This window comes from Trichechus manatus, unplaced genomic scaffold (genome assembly GCF_000243295.1).
Source record: "Trichechus manatus latirostris isolate Lorelei unplaced genomic scaffold, TriManLat1.0 scaffold00020, whole genome shotgun sequence".
In the NCBI taxonomy this organism is placed as follows: domain Eukaryota; kingdom Metazoa; phylum Chordata; class Mammalia; order Sirenia; family Trichechidae; genus Trichechus; species Trichechus manatus.
The window spans coordinates 22,796,358-22,818,876 of record NW_004443956.1 but is presented as its reverse complement, the minus strand read 5'-3'; the positions used below and the strand labels follow the sequence as shown (position 1 = coordinate 22,818,876).

Genomic DNA, 22,519 nt, shown 5'->3' with positions numbered 1-22,519 from the left:
TTTGGTGCAGTTACTATGACCTCATGTAAGTTTTACAGGATATTGGAGGTCGAATATAGTGTCTCTTCCATCTAAATTTTTAAATTTCTGTTAAAACATTAATGATTATTACAGAAACTTAGTTAAATATTGGTTATACAAGATTTAAATATTGATTATACAAGAAAGAAGCTGTTTGTTGAAAATTATGTGTTTTCCTCCTATGTTTTAATGTTCAACGTTCTTCACTGATTTCGTGCTGATGTTTATCTGGAGCAGAGCAAATGAAGAAAATGAGTATGTCTGCAGTCTTAAAGGAGAGGCAGTCTTTAAGTGAAATGGCATATATGATACATTTTGGATGAACTTGAGCATTTACTAGGTAATTTGCTTTTGAGTCCTCACCTTTAGGCAACATGCTAACTGCAAATTTTATGAGACTGTAGGTATCTTCTGTACTTCATGTAGAATGATGAGATTTTAGAGCTATCTAGAGGGGACCTCAGGATAACCTAACACAGCCCCTTACTTTATCAGATAAGGAGTCCGAGCCTACTGGGGGCAGGACTCGATTCCAGCTTCTCAGGCAGTGCTTCCTCTATTATCTGGTGCCGCCTGCTGCCGTACACACGTAGGTGAGGATCCTGCATGTCACTCACAAATATTTGGAATACCTAGTTTGTGCTACGTTGATACCAAGAACAAAAAGAACAGGTTAAAATGATTTTTGTTCTCAAGTTTGGGAGGCAAGACATATTTAAGACGGAAATAATTAGAGAATAAAAGACTCCACGTTATTTAATGCCAAATTGTGAGGGTGTGTGCAAGTAGGAGATTGAAGGAAGGAATTATTGTCCTGGGCTCCAGTAGTTGAGGAAACCTACGTGTTGGAAGTAGGACTTTTTGGAAGTAATTTTTTAAAAAACCGACTAGACTATTCTAAGACTGTGTTAGACTTAAAAGAGTGTTAAAAATTATTTTTACTTGTATTAGTTAAAATGTGTCTATCTCTTTAAGTTTTATTTTGAGAAAACATCTTGTGAAATGGGAAAAAATTACTCAATATTGCCTGGTAAACACTGTTTATCATGAAGCTGTTTTGGTTAGTTTACTAATGTTGGGAACCCAACACTTCAAACAATGCAGCTGCACATTTTGCTAGGAGTGTAGATTTCTAGCCCCTAAGTAGTTATTAGTATGTCAGGGGTGGGGAGGGAAGGAGGAAGAAGCCAAAGGCTGCAGCTTAAAGGTCATAATCAGCAGCAGCCCTGACAGAAGTTCTCTGAACCTGGGTTGGGATTCACTCCAGAGAAACATTGTCTCCCTATGGCTCTTGTGTGCGCGTGTGTTTTCTAAATTAAAGTTACCTAGGCAACAGTAGGAGCCGTGGTGGAGCAGTGGTTAGGAGCTCAGGCTGCTAACCAGAAAGTCAGCAATTCGAATCCACCAGGCGCTCCTTGGAAACCCTGTGAGGCAATTCTGCTCTGTCCTATAGGATCACTATGACTCAGAATCGACTCGATGCCAACAGGTTTGGTTTGGGTTTGGTTTCAGGCATCACTGAAAGGCATGTTAGGTGGTGAAACAGTGTCCCATAAGTGACGGTAGCTACATGGCTTGAGTCATCTAAAAATTATCTGGGGCTGTGGTTGAATGCTTGGCTGCTAAACAAAAGGTTGGCTGTTTGAACCCACCAGCTGCTTTGCGAGAGAAAGATGTGGCAGTCTGCTTCTGTAAAGATTACAGCTTTGGAAACCCTATGGAGCAGTTCTACTCTATCCTGTAGGGTAGCTATGAGTAAGAATTGACTCCACGGCAATGGGTTAGTTAGTTTAGTTACTGATGACTTCATCCTAAAGAACAAGTACTGCTCTGACTTAGATTAGGGACAGGATCACCAGGTGGATCTGCTGTAGCTTTGACCTGGGTGCGAGTAGGAGGGAGGATTTCCTCTGTTATTCAAAGGCAATGGTGGGTTGTTTTTTAATCAGAGATCAGTATGGCCTGGCATTCCCCTTAGGTTTTATAACGTCGCACACTGTGCTCCGAGAATTTTGAGAGCAGAGGACTTTTTGACACGTGTGCGTGGCATGGTGATCGTTTTCTTTTCCATAGCAATACTAATCAGATACTCTATTTATAGTTGGAATATTTATGTAAAATAGTTCCCATAAACTAAATCATTAGTTCTATTTCTGTGCTAACAGCCAGGCTTGCTGCCTTAGAACATGAAGCAGTTCCTTCCCCTAAGTCATATTTAGTTTTATAATGAAGTAAAAGCCTCCGTGAGTAAAGCTGTGTTGTGAACGAGGAGAGATGATTATACAAGAAAATTTCCTTCTTTTCTGGTTTTTTTTTTTTATTATAAAACATAACCATTTTTAACAATCTGGAATATTTTCTTCCATGCTTTCCTCCCCACATGTAATTTCTAAACATTTCACTTATTTTTAATCATACTGAATGTAGAATTTTATGTATTTAAAAATCACTTATTGGCTTTTCTTATTACAAAAGTAATACATGTTCAGTTTAGAAAATATAAATAAGCAACATAAAGTATGAACCCCCTGTAATTACACCCCAGTATGAAAAGCCTCTATTCAAATTTTGGTTTATGCCTTTTCAAGTATGTTTTCTATGTCTATATTTCCTTTTTTACATTTGATAATCTATAATAAGGATTTTTCTGCTAGCACATATTCTGTAGCCATCATTGTAAACTGAGAGAGCATAGTATCTTTTTTCTTTGACTAGTCTACATTTAAACAGCCTGGGGATTCATTGTATGCCTGCCCCATTGTTTTTAGCTCTATTTGTCAGATGCAGTGCTGCCCTCTGAGCTGAAGATCAAGTCCCACCCCAAAGAGGGCTGGTTCCTTTTCAATGTATCCTCCAGTATTTTTTCCAGGGCTGTAAAGTAATTGGCCTTTATTCCACCCCAGCATATCCTAATGAACTTGTTTTTTTTTTTTTCCTCCTGTGGCTTTGTACATTTACTCTTTAGTTTTGTCTGGTTACAACTAATTATGCTCTCCAAGTAACCCTAAAAATTCCATGCAGTCCTTTGTGGACATACTTAGGCAATACGCTGCTTTGTTCCAATTATTCCTTACAAGGTGCAAAGAAGTTTTTTTTTTTTTTTTTTAAGCCTTTGTAGTCTTGGTCTTTCTTTTGACAGAATTTGAGAATGACAGGCCCTTTTTCTTGGAATGATTCGAGCTCTCTGTAATTTTCCCCCATCAGATGCAGAGTTGAGAAACCAGACGTTTACATTATTATGTGTATGGATGAATTTCTGCCCCCAGAATCCTATTCAACTTATTTTGAAAATTGTGTTGTACAGAAGTATAAAATGCTTTGAGGACACTGCAGAAATATTCAGGTCCTCCGTTCAATAGGTAGGTAGCAGAGAAGTGTATAGATTTACTGAAAATGATGGCTATGGTGTCCACATGAGCTGCTCCATTCTGTTTCCTTAGCCTCTGTCCTTGGACGCTGAGGATTTGCTCTGGAAATGTGAAGCTCTCTGGGGACTCTATAGGGATCTTGCTGTAGTTGACGGCTGTGCAAGTGGTTCGGGTCCAAGGTGGGGAGGCAGGACCATCAGTGTGCAGGTGCCCCTTGGCGCTCACGCCTCGGCAGAGCCGGTTCCTGGACTTGCTCGAAACTCACGAGTATGTGTTTCTGGGCTCGCTCATACTCAAGATGTGTGTTCCTGGGCTCACTCACACTCATGGTGTGTGCTCCTGGGCTCGCTCACACTGATGCATGTGTGCTCCTGGGCTCGCTCACACTCACGGTGTGTGTTCCTGGGCTCACTCACACTGATGCATGTGTGCTCCTGGGCTTGCTCACACTCACAGTGTGTGTGTTCCTGGGCTCACTCACACTCACACTCCAGTGGGTTCTGATGTGTTGGACACAGCACCAAGCTGTGCAAAAATCTATTTTTTGTATTTTCTTGACAGTTTTTACACACCTTGGTCTAGCCAGTCTGTGTTTTAGCTTTTTTTAGACAAATAGTGTAACATTTGGATATTTTAAAATAGTGTGGCACAAGCTTTACATGTTTGGCTATTTTGTGATTGAACATTTGAAATTAGAGGGACTGTGGAAAATATAATTCTTTTTTTAAAATTTACAGTAAGCTTTATATTTTAGAGCAGTTTTAGGTTTATAGAAAAATTATGGAAAAGCGCAGAGTTCCGGTATATCCCCCTCCTGTTTCTCCCCTTGTTGGCATCTGGCATTCCTGTGGTAGATTTGTTATAACTGATGGACTGATACTGATACATAATTATTAACTGAAGTGCATGGTTCACATTAGGCTTCACTCTTAGTATCGTACACTCCTGTGGATTTTGACAAATGCATAATGTCATGTGCTGTTCTTCTCTTTTTAAAAACCAAATTACTTAGGATTCTCCTGATAAGGGTTGGAGAAAGAGTCTCCTTGCTAAATCCAATGTCGGACTGGATTTGACATTGGCCTTGGTGCCATTCTCTCACAGGCTGACAACTCTTGTTGTATGAGCATCTGGGCCTTGTAAGAGTGATGTCATGGGAGAGGGATTCCCTGGGTAGCACAAATGGTTAAGCACGGGGCTATTAACTGAAAGGTTGACAATTTGAACCTGCTCAGAGGCACCTCTGAAGAAAGGCCTGGTGATCTACTTCCAAAAAATCAGCCACTGAAAACCCTGTGGAGCACAGTTCTACTCTGACACACATGGCGTTGCCATGGGTCAGAACTGATTTGGCAGCAACTGTTTTGTTTTTCGTCATGGAGGAAGGACATGGAGGAAGGCGCCCTGACTTCCTCCAGCTAGCAGGGGCCTAGTTTCCTCATCTGTAAGTGAGGGAGCAGGGCGAGCTAACCTTGATAATCTAACATAAAGTAGATGCTAACATTTACTGAACAGTATTATGTGCCAAGCACTGTTTTGAGTGCTATACTTGCTTTAATTCTTAGGATCCTCCCAGCAACTTTATTAAGAAGTTCTATTATGATCTCCATTTTACGTACTACAAAACTGAGACAAAGAAAGATTAAGCAACTTGTCCAAAGTCACACAGCTATTAAGTGGCAGAGCTAGAATTCAGACCCAAGCAATCTGGCCCTTGAATCCTTGCCCTCAACCACTACGTTACACTTGTCACATTATGCAAATCTTGGCTGTATCTTGAGCCTAAGTTTTCTCTCCCACGGACAGATTTCATTTTCTGCTATGGGATTTTTTTCTAAGACATAGACGGTTCTGGAATACTTGCTTCCCAAGAATGGAGGCACATTACAATCACCAATGGCTATTACTGTGGAGATCATCTGCAGAATGAACTCATCATTCCAGTATTGTACATGCATCCTTGTTAGGAACTGGAAATGATTGGGATCTCTTTCTCTCATAGTTTTCCCTATATCTGAGTGGGCCAAGACAGTGAGAAAGTTAGAAAGCAGATACACTGAGATGAGCTGGCCTCTTCAGAAGGACATAATGTCCACGCTCCAGAGGCTGGCATCCTGAAAATGCAAAGCAACATTGTTTGCTATATGGAGATTTTTTTAAAAAAAGTTCACACATGTTGGCTTTTTCTCTACTGCTAAAGAGTAGAAATTGGGAAAAGAAAACAGACTTGGCCAAGCAACTGATGTGAGGGACACAGGCTTCTTTTGTGAAAATTGCAGTGGGTACAACCTGAGTGAGCTCTCTCACAGCATTGGCAGGTACACACTCAGAGTTTGGGAGGATGCGTCACAAATCTAGATCATGTCTGTTCGAGATCTACTAACGATTCTCTGTACAGAGAGTGGGCCCGAGTCAAGAGGCATTTGAAAGGAATCATGTGGATTACAGGTTGACCCTTAAATTTGTGTCTATGATCAAAAGATACCGTTGGTCAAATCTACCTTATGCCTTCCTTTGGAGTTAATTACCTGTTGGTTATAGAGTCATATTAATTATTACACAAAGATCATTATTATCTTTGTAAACTCAAAGTCATCAAGTTAAATGTTCTGGATCATTGTTATTAAAGTAGTGTTATGGCACATCATAAATAGAAAACTTTTTATTAGAGTTAATATGGATCTTGAGTATCTTACAAGATTTTTTTTTTTTTACATGAAGAAGGCTGTAGGGTACTGAATCTTCCTGTCTGGCCAAGCAAAGATATATTTACCAAAAAGCTCCCCTGTGCTCAGGACAAAGGCCATGCATGGGCAATCCTTTGGGACCTGGACAAAGAGCGACTGCATTTGTAAAGTGGAAGGGTATCATGATTCTACTGAGTTTGCACCTGTGTTAGTCAATATTCTTGATAGACTTGTATATCATACAGATTTTCACTTTAGGGCATTTCTAATCTTAACAAGGGAATTTTTGTTTCGGGTGTTGATTATGCCCTTTTTTCTTGCTGCCAGGATTATAAATTAAGGAAATTTTTCAAAATATAATTGGGCTAGTGTCCAGGTTTCTTTTGAAGCAGGCGTCTGTGCTTTATTTAGCATTATCAATTATTTTTTGCTCAAATAAAACACTCTCACAGATGATCACAGGTCTATATTTTAAACTCCCTGAACAGAATGTTATTTACAGAGTATGTGTCTTGGCTCTGGCAGTTTTTGTGACTGCTGTGAGTTTTCCAGTCTATACCGCGGTGCCTCGTGCAAGTCTGATAATACATGTGGGGCAATAAACCAGGGGAAGCGCTTTGGTCTGAGAGCAATTCCCATGTAATAGGAACTAATGTTATAAACTTCAAATTAGATTTTAAATAAATGTTTATGCCCAGTCCGTCCATTAGATCATTGCCTAGAGGGTCAGTAGGATCATGCCTTTATTTGTCATTGTGTAGACTGTGATTGCTTTTTTAGGTATAGATGATACTTTTAGAATGAAGAATGCAGCACCACACCGAGACGGCAAGCAATAGTTTTCTGGTCTCGGGAGGGGAAAAAAGCGTATACGCAGTCACATCTCTAATAAGCTCAAGGCTGATATCATTGTTTAGAGGTTTAGCTCTGCATAAAGCATCACTGAAATATTTTCACAGAATCATACACCCAGAAGGGATTTCAACAACTGTTAAATGAGTTTCGCCGACTCTGGCTAGGCCATTACTAAGTCAAGTAGCCTTCTACTTTCTTTTCTCTGTTCTTTTTAAAAGAAGCTCCTTTTTCGTTAGAAAATTTTAATTTTCAAGTAGTAAGACAGAGAATAGGTAGAATAAAGAATTTCTATTGTTAATTTACAATCTGCAATCAACCTAAAGGACTAATTAAAAAGATCCTATGTTGATGTCCCTAAGATTGCGTCACTAAGCAAAGAAGAGAGTGTTAGCTAAACTCTGCTTCTCTCCATTCTCTCCTGATGACTGGAGCTTCCTGCGAGTGCACCAGAAAAGGATGGGGTAGGAGTACGGGGGGAGAATGAGACGCAGGCTCCGAACGTGAGGGAGCTGGTAGCTCTGCAGCCCAGAAAGGAGGGCATCCAGGTGGCCACACAGTGGAGATGGGACTCCACTTGGTACAGGGCAGAGCAAGACAGGGTTGAGAGATGACCGCAGTTACATTCATTCACCAATTCCCTTCCATAAGCAGCAGCAGTGGTGCGTCTACATTCTGGATGTGTTCATCAGCTGGGGTATTTCAAAATAAACAACTCTTGAGTCATCTCTGTTTTTGTAAGTGAGGGCTTGCTGTTTTATATTCTAAGTAGCATGTACATGGCAGTTCTCAGCCAATACCATTATTCTGAAATCAGTGATAACTTTGTATCATTATATCCTCAGAGTTTATTTTTGCATAGTACTCATGAAGCAATTTAATAACATGGGTATAGTATGCCATTTATTCCTGTCTCAGATTAGGAAGATGCGGCAAGAGAAGATAAGTGATTTGCCCACGGTCACAGATGGTGACAAAGGCAGAAAGAAACCCCAGACTTCTTATTCTTGAACCATTATTAGGGGGTGAGGGTCCAGCTCAGATTCCAAAAGACGGCTTCCTAGCCAAACAGAATGTAGCAAAACAAATGTTTTATGGGTGTACTGAGATGCAGTTTGAAGCAACTGACCCTTCAGTTGGTCCTGTGAAAACTCCAGTCATGAGATCACCCTGACTTAGCAACAGCTTGTCTGAAATGAAATGTGAACTTATAAATGAACAAGTACTCTTTGGGCATATTCGAAGCCCATCAGTGTAGGTGGGGCTGTGAATAGTAACGTTTTGCCTTCAGACACCCAAGATGCTGCACTATTGATAGTATTATTTCCAGTTAGACAGATGATCTAGCTTCTACATCTTCTTTCCAGAAAGTAAGCCTATCATAAAAATGAACATTAGTTGAAGCAGGTAAAGTGAAGATTTAAAAAGAGCATTAGCAGCAGTGTAATCTGGGGGGATAAGCAGAGAGGCATCTTTCATTCTCTCTGTTGCATGACAGCTCCATCTACTCTGAATTTCCTTTAACATGCCCAGGCTCCCCACTTTTTCCGACCTGCAAATACTTGCACATGCCATCCCTTCTATCAAGGAAATTCTCTCACCTGGCTGCCCATCCTTGCGATTGTAGCTTAGATGTTACCTCCTGAACAAGCTCTCCCGACCTCTAGATCAGGTGAGGGTGCTTGGCTGTTGGGCTGCACAGCATACTTCCTTCGCCTGAAACACTCAGCACAGTTAGTTTTCACGACTCTGATTGTCATTAATGCCCAGCTCTCTGCTGGACTCTAAGCTCTGCAAAGTCCTGGTCTCTGTTAGTCTTACTCAACAAACACAGTATTCCTGGCGTCCAGTATAGTGTTTGACACAAAGTAGGTGCTAGATAAATAGATGCTGAACAAATTAATGTCAATAGTAATAGCTAATAATAACTTGCTATGTGCCAAGCACAGTTCTGAATGTTCATTCTAAGCATATTATCTCATTTAATCCTCACAACAACTCTGAAGTTGGTATTACTATCACTGTTTCACAGATAAGAAAACTGAGGCACATAGAGGTCAGGTAATTTGCCCAAGGTAACACAGCAAGTGAGTGCTGAAGCCAGGATTTGAAATTCGGCATTCTGACTCCAGGTGCTATGAATGAATGAATGAGTTTCCTGGGAGACAAGAGAAAAGAAGAAAAATATATGTTACAATTCTCATATAAATTCCTCTGGAGAAACAAATTTTTTCTGGGTCTGGATTTCTAGAATCTGTTTCAGATACATCATCAATAACCTGGTTGTCTGTGCCTCCAGGTTCAGTTTTGTAGAGGTGCAGAGATTCTCTTAAATGGCTGATTCCCCTAGTAGCCTTCCTAAAATCTAGAACACAGCCTTAACTTGCAACTCAAGGGAACCATAGCTACCTGTAGTTGAACTAATGTACTTCAGGTGGGTTGCTTTCCTATCCATCAGCTTGAATCAGGATTAGGGTGTTCAAAACTTGGCAGAAGTAGGGACTTCACATGTTTCTTAGTTTGTCCCTCATACACAGAGGCAGGATCAAGGTGCTTTAACCCCCAGTAATCCCCATCAGCCCAAACCCCATCCTCAATTTTCCAATCTAATCCCCTTCTCTAGAGAAATTCTGGTTTCATTACCTCCCAGATATTAGCTGTCTTAGTTGTTTTTATATAGAAGCTTGGCAACAGTTCAATATGAGCTGTCCCACCTTAGTCAGGAAGCGCATGCTTTTACACCTTCTCCTCACTTATTGACTGTCTCGTTATCTGACATTTCACATTTACGACAATAGTAAAAACTCTACTATCCAACTGTTTTGTGCATTAATGACATGCATCTGGCAGTAACAAACGCCGAGGTGCAAGGTGAGAGTAATGCCGGCTGTGACGGGTAGGGTTATGGGTCGGCTTGGTTGAGCCGTGATTCTCAGTGGTTTGGCAAGTATGTAATGATATAACTTGGTAGTTATGTAATGATGTAACGTGGCAGTTATGTAGTGATGTAACCTGGCAGTTATGAAATGATGTAACTTGGTAGTATGTAGTGATGTAATTTGGTATGTATGTAATGATGTAACTTGACAGTTATGTAATTGATGTAACTTGGCAGTTATGTTATGATGTAACTTGGCAGTTATGTGATGATGTAATCTGGCAGTTGATGATGTAGTCATCCTCCATTTTGTTATCTGATGTGGTCATCTTCCATTTTTGCATAACACCGATTTCGTATAACAAACTGGTCTTTGGAATCTAGCCATGTTGGTAAGTGAGGAGAGGGTGTATTTTTATTTAAAAGCATGCAGTGAAAGAGTCCTTAGATCACAAAGATCACTCATTGCCATTGGACAGTGAGTCTTTTTACTTCTGAAACGTTTCTCCTCCTGCAGCTTTCCCTGCTCTGTGTAGGTGAAGAACGATTGATCACTTGAATGGTTTTTCCAACCTTTCTGATTGTCAAGCTCTCATGCCTCCAACACCTCTTTGGAGGCATCTCTCCTCTAATCAATGCTTCAGTGTTAAATATTCATTGTTAGCTTAAAGATGGGGAACCGATCTTTCTTGGATTTTTATCCCAGGTTTTCTCCTTTTTGTTTTTTTTAAAATAAAGACCTAAAAGGAGGATCAGCACTAGGTAGCAATGGAAAGAGAATGCGGCTGTGAGTCAGCCAGTCCTTGTCCCCATGCTACTGCCAAATAGTTGTGTTACCTTGGCAACCCATAAATCATAAACCCGTAAATCAGGAGCTATGAGCAGGTGATCACTTGTCTAGCCCAATCCTAAAATTCTGTGATTTCTTTAAAAATATTTTTGAATTTGTCAGGCCTTCTGGAGTTTTGTACTAGTTTAGAGAATTACTTTAATTTTTATTTCATTTACTTCTACTACTGTTTTACTGATTAATGTTTGAGGGCAGGCCCCTTGCTCCACATTTTGCATACATGAAATCTTCTGATCTTCACAACGACTATATTCCATTTTTAAAGTGAAAAAATTGGGCTTGGAGAGCTGTGATTTACCCATACTCACATGGGAAGTTCACGGTAGGACAAGAGCCCCAGCCCAGGGCAGGGAGAGTCCAGTACTGGTGTGCTTTACTCTCTGTGGGCACTGAGGGAGGAAGAGCCGTTTGTAATTCTTTTGTCAGTGGCATATTCACAGGATAGACACATTCATTTTAAGTGGTTAAATCTTAAACATTTCAAATCTCCTTCCCTCAAAATATCTCATCCTTGGAGGACATATTCTGAGTTCCCTTAGCCTATGCTGTAGTTGTTTCTATACTTTGGTAGGACTTACTTTTTTTCTAGAAAAATATAAAAATCAAAGAAGCTACTACAGAAGCATTTTTTTGTGTGTGCTTCTTCGAAAGCCAAGTAATATTCCATGTGCATAAATGGGGAATAAATGAGATGCACTTGGGTTGATTTCTAATGTCATCTAGTTTTACCTTATTAAAATTATCCATTGTTTCTTGGTTTCTTTTTGTTTTTTTTCTTTGCTGTGTTTTTTTTTAGACTGTGAGAAAACTTGCGTCAATTTTTAAAAGAAACACATTATTTGAAAACTCCATAAGCTGATGAGCACTGGAGAGCACGTGGGAAAGGAGGAGGTAGCCATGCAGCCATGTTCTTCTCGTCTCTTTATTTCTCCCTTTTGCTAGAGACCTCTTTTCCCACAGCAGGAATTAGTTTTGAGTTCCCCTTTCTCCACTTTGTCTGTCACCTGTGTGCCCACGGTCACCTTCCTTGTCACCAGTGCTCTGACAGGGGGCTGAGGGTTTATATGGGATGCCGGGCCCGGAAGGGGATCCCTTCTCAAAGAGCCTGTGTATAGCGGGGCTTATCAGTGGGCACTGGAGCGGGACGCTCAGGAGCGCGAGCTCTGTCTCCCACACGGAGCCAAGCTGGGAGGGATGTTTTCTGTGTGGTGTCAGCTGCCTTTATGAAGCTCTGTAATGCCAAGGAAAGTGGCAGCCCAGGGTGCAAAGGACCACGGAAACATGTGTTTGGTGATCTTTAGCCTTCGCCTTGGGGTGCTTTGATACACACCGCTGGCCAGGTGCACGTGGGTGGTGTGGCCTCACCCCCTGGGTACCAGGAGCCACCAGAATGGAAAGAAAGGCAGCACACACGAGCCCTGCAGTTGTTGGAACGTTTGTTTTTTTCTATGGACACATTTTCAAATCCTCTATTTGGTTTGGATTTTCTTATAAACTTTTTCTTAGTGTCTTTTTATCTTGATGACTCAGATTATAGTTATATTTTCACTGGGCAAAAAGATGAATTCAGGATATCATTTCTGTTGGAATACTTCCAAAATGGTATTTGGTAGCCAGAGGTGGTGGTCAGCCTCCGGGCTAAATGTGTAACAGTCAGGAGCTAATGTGCGGCTATACTGATGTTGTATGAATCTAAATGACAAAAGCTCCCTGCCTTACAAGGCTCCAGACACTGTTCATGTCACCCGTGTTCGTGTCACCCGTGTTCATGTCACCCGTGTTCGTGTCACCCGTGTTCGTGTCACCCGTTGGCAGTTGGCACGTGTTGGACATGCTTACTTCATAGTACGTTTATGTTACCTTGTGTGAAGAAGTTTAAAGACACTCTAATGACCTATTTGAAACTTTATTAGGGTTTTAAGATTTTTCTTTTAATCTAGAAACTTTTGTCTTTTTTGCAGTTGTTGTCAGAAAGGCAAAGTTTTTGTTATTACTGTGTACTTTCCTTTGTATGTGTGGCTTTGAGACAGCGGTGATTCAGTGGTAGAGTTCTCGCTTTCCATATGGGAAACCTGGGGCTGATTCCAGGCCAGTGCACCTCATGTGCGGCCATCACCCTTCTGTCTGTGGAGGCTTGCATGCTACTTGGATGTGAAATCAGCCGATGAAAACCCTATGGATCACAACCGTCTGATCCACAACTGACCATGGGGATGGACAGGACTGGCCAGTGTTTTGTTCTGTTGCGGGGTTTACCGTGAGTCAGGGGCCAACTTGATGGTGGCTGACAACAGCAACAGTGTGTGTGGTTCTATTCACTCACTCCCGCGTGAACTTTTATCAGTTTGGATGTTGTTTTGAGAAGAGAGGGTATTTGGTTTATGTTGTCTTCTGAACACCGTTTTGTGATTGTGATACAAATTTCCATATTTCAATGCATAATATAAAATCACCTTCCCTTCCATTATGGCCTAAATTTTAATGAAAAAAAAAGATACCTAACTCATTCCAAATGTTGCATGATTCTAAGAATATTTTAGTTTGATTGCAGAGAAAGATCCAGTGCCCTCCTCCTTTTTTTTTTTTTTTTCCCCTGGAATCTATACATTTGTGTGTGTGTGTTCATTCATTTATTCTTAGATCTAGGCATTCTTCATGTTATCTGTTAGGTGTTCAGAAAACAAGGGCAGCTGTAACTTCTCACTCTTCTTCCTTAGTCAGATTGCTGTAATGCGTGAATATGAAAGTACCTAAAGAACACGAGAAACCAAACCAAAATAATTGCCATCGAATCGACTCTGACTCGCGGTGACCCATGTGTGTCAGAGTCGAACTATTCTCCACGGAGTTTTCAATGGTGGAGTTTTGGAGGTGGATCACCAGGCCTTTCTTCCGAGGTGTCTCTGAGTGGACTTAAACCTTCAATTTTTCAGCTGAGAAGGTTAACCATTTCCACTACGCAGGGACTTCCTACAGAACACCAACCAAAAAAAAACCCAAAAAACCCATTACCATCGAGTCGATTCCAACTCATAGCAACCCTATAGGACAGAGTGGGACTGCCCCATAGGGTTTCCAAGGAGCAGCTGGTAGATTTGAACTGCCAGCCTTTTGGTTAGCAGCCTGAGCTCTTAACCACCGTGCCACCAGGGCTACAGAACACAGTGCTTGGCAAAAAAGCATTATCTAGAAGATATTAATGGAGCGTGTTAAATCAGGATGTCCTAGGACTGTCTGATGGCACACTGGTGAGACCAGGTGGGGAAATCCCCCCTGTATGGACCTTGACCTCAGGACTAGCAGATGGGTGAGAAGGAAAGCAAAGCAGTACAGCAGGGGCACTGGCAGCCCCTTGTCCGCTCCACTCGCCAGCGACCACTGTTAATAGTCTGCTTCTCTCCCTGCCTTCCAGGAGCTGTGCCGGCAACGCATGGCCGGCAGGTCCGTGGAGCGCCCGGAGCCCCTGCACACTTCCCGCATCAACAGCGTCTCCTCCCAGTTCAGCGATGGGCCTATGCCCAGCCCCTCGGCTAGGAGCAGCACCTCATCCTGGTCAGAGGAGCCGGTCCAGTCCAACATGGACATCTCCACTGGTCACATGATCCTGGTAAGGCCCGCACTCTTCTGTGAGAAATGAAAAGTGGTTAAGACCATGTTTCAAGGAGGAGAGAAACAGGAAAAGCCTTACAGGAATTCTCTCACGTGTACAAACCCTTAGTTCCTACAACACATAAAAGCAGCGTTTTTCATAGCCGCTGTTGACAACAAGATTGATGACTAAGTCTTACCTTTTTAGGAGGCTGACAAGCAGGGCAGGAAAAACCCAAATGTCAGGGCTCCTTCTGCAGTCAGTCCTCTAAGTTAAATGAATATGAGAACTTCTTACACTGGGATTTCTTTCATTCTTCTGCTTAGAATGCTAAGCCCCCCCACCCCCCACACACACACTCAGTCATGTGTATGGTTTTTTATTGGTTGTTTTGCTCTTCATGCCGGAAACACACATCTATCAGTGCCTACTGTGTGTGCTGCTTTTTTTAGCCCTCTGACTAATAAACGGCAGTTGGTTCCTTCCTCCTCAGTTCCCAGCTCACCAAGAATCGTTTGGGTAAATAAATGTCACTCATATGCTGCTTATAATTAGAAGTGACATCGGGGAGAGTGGGGAGTTTTAGTGCTTCACTCCGTCATGAAAAGACTTTCTGGAGGGATCTCACCAGAAGTTCTCCATGGGGTGAAACTTAGAGAGGTGACTGCACCACATTTTGCTTTTCCCCAAGCTGAGTGTCGGTATTGGAGGAGCCCTAGACTGGGTGGCTGTGGATTGCTGCTTGATGCATGGTGCATGTCTGAGATTTAAGAGAGAGGTCTGTAATTCAGCACTTCTTACTGCCTGTCTCCTGAAGGCACCAGGGTAATGCTGTCCTGAGCTTCCAAGCGGCAGGCACCTTCCTGTTCAGTAATTGTAAAAGCTGAAATACAAAGCAACCTAGCCGTGTTATTTTTTCATATTGCAGACGGAGCTTCCCGTTGATAAAAAGCGGAACCCTTTTCCATTCCTGGGCTGAGGCAGCTTCTGTACTTATGGATCAGGGAAAGATTTGTCATTGTGCAGTTAATTTCCCATGTCTTGAGATGGATCCTGCCAAGTGTTTTTTTTTGTTTGTTTTAAATATCTTTTTTATTTTTTTTGAAACTTTCTTACTGGCTTATTTAATAATGACATAGACTGGTGGAATTAGACCACAAAAGGCCAAGAAGCTATATTTTCATTAAATGGCCTCGTCGCAGATACTAAGATGGAGAGTCTCGGACCCTCCTGATGATGCTCTGAGGCCGTTGGGTGTGCTAGACAGGCCTGTGGGGCAGTGTTGCTGGCGGTTCTCGCTCCTGGGTGTCAGAGTTCTACCATCCCAGGAAACTCATGGTTCTAAACCCATTTGGATCAGACATGTGGGAAGACTGATGCATGCAACAGTCTGCTTCAGAAATCACTTAAAACTAAACCAAAGTCGGACGTTTAGCTTTTCTGATCGATTGAGCTGGAATTATAATCCAAATGGTTGTGTAGCCGTTTGGCCACCAACCGTTAAGATGTGGCCTTACTCTCTCCTTTCTTGGCTGGATCTTACCCAGCAAGCCTCAAGTCTGTCCTAGAGTGGAACGACTCCAGTGACATCAGGTTACCTGCCAGTAAATGCTCTTCCTGTTACTTGGCTGTACGGTGAATTCTTATATTTTCAAGATTCAGGAGCAGAGAAGTTCATTTAGCAAAGACTTGAGTTCCTACTGCTACCAACAGCTGTTAACTTTGAAAGAAGCTCTTCTTTATATTACTTTAGTCTGACTTTTTAGAGACTATATCGACATTTGTCCTTTTTAGGAAAGGAAACTAGATCAATAGTTTAGATTTCTAATGAGATTCGATATTGGGGCCAAACACACCAGCCTAATATGTTTATCTGGCAAGTTAGCCAAATGGATATTTGTTCAGAGAGCTTATTATACTCTAATATTGCCATGGTTCAAGGCACTTTTTTTTGGATTTTCTTAAGTCACTGAGTTACAATTTGGTGATATCTCAAGTCCAGATGGTACCTGCAAATGTTGTATTTTTCATATAAAATTGTGTTTTGCCATTCGCATGTATAATGAAGAATCTGAAAACAAACATAATGGTTAAATTTCAGTTGAGGTGCTTAAACCACAAGACCACCACCCGTCTGTCCGTTTGTACTGTGGTGGCCTGAGTGCTACTGTGCTGCTGGAAGCTATGTCACCAGTATTTTAATATTAACAGGGCCACCTATGGCAAACAAGTTTCAGCAGAGCTTCCAGACTAAGACAGACTAGGAAAAAAGGCCTGACAATCTGCTCCCAAAAATTAGCCAGTGAAAACCCTATTCATCACAGTGGAATATTGTCCAATGTAGTGCTGGGGACCAGGCAATGTTTTGCTCTGTTGTCCGTGGGATTGCCATGAGCTGGAGCTAATTCAACAGCAACTAACAATAACAACAAGCCACGAGGACTGTGATCAGTCAACTGGTCAAAATAAGTTTAAGCTTAATGTGAGTGTCCCACTGAAGAGGTCATTTAATGCAGCCCATTGCCATTTTTGCCCATTGCTGTTGAGTCAATTCTGACTTATAGTGATCCTGTAGGACAGAGTAGAACTGCCCCATAGAGTTTCCAAGGAGCACCTGGTGGATTCGAGCTGCTGTCCTTTGGGTTAGCAGTCATAGCTCTTAACCACTATGTCACCAAGGTTTCTAAATGCCCGTTTATCCCCTTACCCAACTGTAATGCTGAATCTAGAAATGCATTCAAACTTTACAATATGAGTTCAGCCACCTCCCTGGACTCTATGCATACGGACTGTAAACTCAAAGCAAACTGGGTCTTTCTGTCTTTCTCATTAGTCAGAAGCTGTGCTTAAATCGAATGTTACCAACTATATTTCCCTGACTCCAAAGAATGCAGGCATTTGACGGTAGGGAGGGGGATTGTACAGAACTGATGTCGCCAAGTATACCTAGTCCTTGTCCCTGGACATCCATGTGTATTCTCTTAACTCGGATAGTCCTATTTTTCTTTCCTAACTCTATAGATGGGTTCAAGTGCTCTCTCAACCCGTATGATTTTCTTCAACCGAAGCATTTTCCCTGGTACAGGTGATGAGAAATCTGGAGACATACGGCTTAAGTGAACCACATTTAGCATTTTTACTAGAATTCTTACTCACTGAAAGCAGGTGAAATTACTTTCAAGAGTCATCTTTTAGGCTGTGGAATTCTAGGCCCCTTCTCACTTGTGTGGTCCTGATAGCACCTTGTGATAGGCTGGAAATGTTCCCCGGGAACTGGCTTTGTTGTTAGTGACTTGGGAACAGCGTTCTCTCCTCAGCAGCAGCTGTTGGAAACCAGCTCAGGAACACACACACCGGAGTATCTGACCTTCTAACTCGTTAAAGCCACAAGGAAGATAATTCTGTGGTGATCAGTCAACCTGACCGTCCTTAAGGAAACTTCCATGCTTATCAAACAGCTAACATTAACACGATGACCTTACTGAACTACACAGGCAGGATTCAAAGACTGTCAGATAAATCACACACCAAACCCACTGCGGTCGAGTCGATTCTAACTGACGGGGACCCTGTAGGACACGGTAGAACTGCCCCATAGGGTTTCCAAGGCTGTAATCTTTACAGAAGCAGACTGCCACATCCTTCTCCCAAGGAGTGGCTGGTGGGTTTGAACCGCCAACCTTTTGGTTAGCAGCTGAGCACTTAACCACTGCACCACCAGGACTCCCAATAAATCATATAAGGTCCATGTAATCCACAGAACCATTGTTTTCTGAAATTCAGCTGCTCTCACAGAGCATCATGCAAAATGTCACATTTTAACATATAGATTCAATGAAATAAACAGCAGAAGTTATTTATATCTGAACAACAGGGTAGAAGCTAGGAGTAGCCTACAAAGTAGAAAGGAAAAGTTGGCCAAGTTATTTGGAAGACATACTCGTTACCAAGGCCTGTTGCCAACATGCGAAATTAGAACATTTTCTTTAGCAAAGAACAGAAAGCATTTTTTGAAGGGATAAGTTCACAGGTAGTTACAAAGCCAGATATTGCGTGGGCACATTGGGGGCTGTCGTGTGGGGCTGATCTGGGAGGAAGGGCAGAGATGTCACAGGGGGTGTGTATGCCCAGTTAGGAAGCACCCCAGACTCTGGAAACTCCCTTCTCTCTCTCACAGACCACTCCTTTCACTTGGGTTTGTATAGTTACTTTATTTGCCATGGACTGTAATTTCATGTTAGAATTCTAGAGATAAATATTCCCTCAAGGACTGGACTACGTTGAGAGGGTAAGCAGAATTTGTCATCCCTCAGAAAGGAGACAGGTGGCCTGGTGGAGGCTTTGAAATGGGAGAAGGAAGGTTTCCTCCTGGGTGCCGTGAAGCAGGCAAGCAGCAGGCTGCGGCTGAGGAGACCTGCCTCGGGGCTGGTAGTCACTAATGAGAGCAGGCCCATTTGTCAGCTCACAGTCACTGCCAGGGAAGGCTGAGCTTCACATCACTGTAGGGAGGGGCTTAATTACCGGCTAGTCAAGGTGTTTCAGGCAAGTGGAACACGACATAGAGAAATGGGTCAGGGAAAAGCACATGTCTACCAGGTGCCTAGAGGCATCGAGTTCTCAGAAGGAACGCAAGTGACAATGTCAGTGCAAGATACGCGGACGTGGAGGGGGCGGCTGGTGGGCACGAGCCTGCTATCAGACCTGCTGCTCTGCATGCAGCTCTCCCTGCACGAGGCACCTGAGTGGTTGGATCTAGAAGTAGAGCACTGTTGCTAAAAAGCACAGATTCCGGGGTCAGGTAAACTTGGTTTCAAAGCTTGGAAGCTTTGTGAATTACCAGTTCTGTGTTCCTGAAGAAATATTTCAGCCTCTGTTTTCTCGTCTGTGAAATAAAAACCAAACCAGTTGCTATCGAGTCGATTCCAACTCATAGTGACCAGTAATAGTAGTGCCTACCTCTTAGGGTACTATGAGGATTAAACAAGATAATCGTTTAAGAAGCTGACACCTTGTAAGACTTCAGCAGATGTCGTTTACCTCTAATTGTTCTTAGTCAACCAAGAAGGATCGTGGCAAAGAAACAAACCAGGTAGAGCCTTTAGGCAGCCAAGCCAACGTGTCACTGAGCTCCAGGCCCCTGTTCTGTAAGCTTGACCCATTCTATTTTTCTGTACTTTGGTTTTTCTTTTTTTTTTTCCCTTCATATTTTTAAAAAGCACGTTTTAAAAGACTCCTTTTTTTTTTTTTTTTTAGCAGAATTCAGGGAAAGGACTTTATCCACAGGGAAAGCCAGTCCAGGAATGCCATATACCCCTGGAAAACAGGCTTAATGGTGGCGGGCAGTGTGAAGTGTGCTTTTGGGGAATTTTCTGGGTAGAAAAATGCAAACCTAAGACAGGGTGTGCCCGGGAGGCTGGGCATGTCGACCCCTTTTCCTCTGTTATGTTCTCTTGGAGAAGATGAGATGAGGGGCCACCACGGGATGGCTGAGCTCAGTTTGTGAAAGGTGGAAGACGAGAGTGGATGGATGACATGTTCCAAGCACTGTACCTGGCACATGGTAGGGACTCAGTAAATATTGCTGAATAATTGGAATAGCTGTAGGGGGAGGTAGGGAAAGGGAAACACCAACTTCCATAAAATTAGTTCATCTTTAAAGAAATGTTTAGAAGGCAATATGATGAAGTTTGAGACTAAATTCAGAAGTCTGAAAAACAAATGACATCCTTAAAATGACTTCGTAAAACTATTACAAAATTATTATATTTTGAATATGGGAAGGGACATGGCTTCTTAAGACATTCTGTCAGATCCTTTGAATTTATTGATTTAAAAAATCTATTTCCATATCACATTTGTTTTCATGGTGCCTGGTTTCGTACGAGCATGTCAAGGACAAGCTTCCTGCTCTCAGGGTCACTAACTACATCTGAATCAGCTGAGGAGCATGGCATGAGAAAGGAGACACACACACTCACACACACACAAGCAGTTGTGTTAGCAGTGAGCAGTTAGTGTGTGGGAATCATGAGGAACTGTTTCTAATGTAGTTATTTCTAGCTCAGGAACTCCTTTCCTTTGGAGGCTTGAAGGCAAGAGAAAAAATTTCTTTGGGGCATGGGAATATTAAACAGGTTAACATTTCTCCGTTAGATTGAAAAGAACATAGAACTTAATTCTAGTAGGACTTCTGCTTAATACATCTTCATCAATGTTGAAAGTAAGAAGACGGACTAGATCCTACTCTGTTTAATCCTTGCATTCCCATTAGTCTTGGAAAATATGATACTGATAATAAGAATAAGCATTATTGCAAACACTGATTAAGCACAAATATATAACTGTCCTAAGTCACTCTTCTAAGAAACCCATGAGGTAGGTTTTACAGATGAAGACAACAAAGCTGAGAGAGGTGGACTAGATAAAGGAAAAGTTACTACACTGCAGAAAGTGACCAAAGGATTCCCATCGTCACTGGGATCAGAAAAAAAACAATGAATTTAACCAAAACAGAAGGGATTTGGATTACCGGTCTGAGGAGGCCTGATGCCTCCCTTTCTTCTTGGGTGTATACATGTGGATTCATCAACTTAGTTTGCTAAATATGCTTAAGTTATAATATTGTGTCAACTTTGGAGACTACCCAGATTGGTGGCAGAGTGCCTGTCCGCAAATTGATTGTAATCTAAGACTGTCCCAAATATCTCTGCACCTTGGAGATTCAGGGTTAGTCACTTTTGTGGTGGGCGTTTTGCCTTCCTTGTTTTTCTAGGATCTCATTTAACCAATAACCACTTAGGGTGGTGTCAACTCTGACTCATGGTGAACCCATGTGTGACAGAGTAGAACTGTGCTCCATAGGGCTTTCAATGGCTGATTTTTCTGAAGTAGATTACCAGGAGTTTCTTCTGAGGCACCTCTGAGTGGACTCGAACCTACAACCTTTTGATTCCCATTTGCACCACCCAGGTTCTCCAGTATCGCATTTAGGATCCTCTTTTCTTCAATTCATATACTTCGAGTGGCCTACATCTCTGATCATTTTGGCTTATTTGGCTCTTTGGCGTCATACTTGTGAATACTTATAAATACTTTTTGTTAAGTGCTTAACTAGGAAGGCTTCTTGACAACATGCTGAAGACCTGTTACCTAAGAAAGATTATTAGTCAGCATGATGCAGCAGAAAGAGTTGTAGCCCGGCCCTGCCTCCACCCAGCAGGAGTAGCCTGAGGCAGGTTACTTCTCTAGGACTCAGTTCCTTCATCTTTAAAATTAGTGCCTTGTATTCCTAAAATGCTGTTATTCCCTGATCACCTCGCCACATGCACTTCTCCGTGGTGCCGGCTCTCTGAGATCTAAATGTACACATCTGAGAGCACAACGGGTCACCACTTCTCACTGTGAAGTCAACTGGGCCACCAGAATTTCATTCTATTGATTGGACTTCCGTTGTATCGGTGCTCACTCACTAACTTAGATTACTAGTGAGCCCTAATAATTAAAGTAAACTAGTGGATAAATGGGCCCTTCCTGCTTCCGTAGAATAAAGACGTAGAGGAACACGGTTATGTAGGTTATTGTTTCTGGCTCAGCAGTGCTGTTTTCCATGATTCTGATTTGGTGGAGTATATTTTTTGCTTGAATACTGCTGGATATTTAGACAAAGGGATTACATGTGAATGACATTGTTTCAGTGCATCTAAATTAGGTATCCTCAACCCTTTGTCTTTTTCAGCGTGGTGGATGGGAGTCTGACCTGCTCTTTTCCCCCAGCTCCCAGTTAGAAGCTTTCACAAACCACCTAACTACAGAGTATTGAGTTTGATGTCCCAAGGCTGCATTAAATCACCAGAAAAGGAGGAAAATGGAGTAATCTAAGATATTGATAACCAAGTTAGTTAGAATAACAGGAATATTCAGGTGTGAGAAATGTGAACTCTAACGATCATGTGGAGTCCCTGAGTGATGCAAACAGTTAACATGCTTGACTGCTAACTGAAAGGCTGAAAGTTTGAGTCTACCCAGAGGTACCTTGGAAGAAAGGCCTGGCAATCTTCTTCTGAAAAATCACCTATTAAAAACCCTATGGAGCACAGTTCTAATCTGGGATTGCCATGAATCAGAGTCAACTTGATGGCAACTGGTTCTGGGTGACCTTCTGGACATTTCCTGACATTGCTGCCGTAGGCCTGGCTACACCTTTTTAGATCAACGTAAGGAGCCAGTTGAACTTGGTTTGGGTTGAATTGGTGTGACCTCTTAAAGGCCGTCATG

The 22,519-nt window shown here is 42.1% G+C and overlaps 1 protein-coding gene across 1 annotated transcript in view; it reads left to right on the top strand.

Annotated features, from left to right (window-relative positions):
* The window catches only part of PTPRN2 (protein tyrosine phosphatase receptor type N2), a 1,314,151-nt gene that overhangs the window by 1,141,173 nt on the left and 150,459 nt on the right, over positions 1 to 22,519 (top strand). Inside the window, exon 14 of the mRNA XM_004372789.1 lies at positions 14,069 to 14,263. Within this exon, the coding sequence (XP_004372846.1) occupies positions 14,069 to 14,263 (195 nt within the window). The remainder of the gene's footprint in view (positions 1 to 14,068; positions 14,264 to 22,519) is intronic.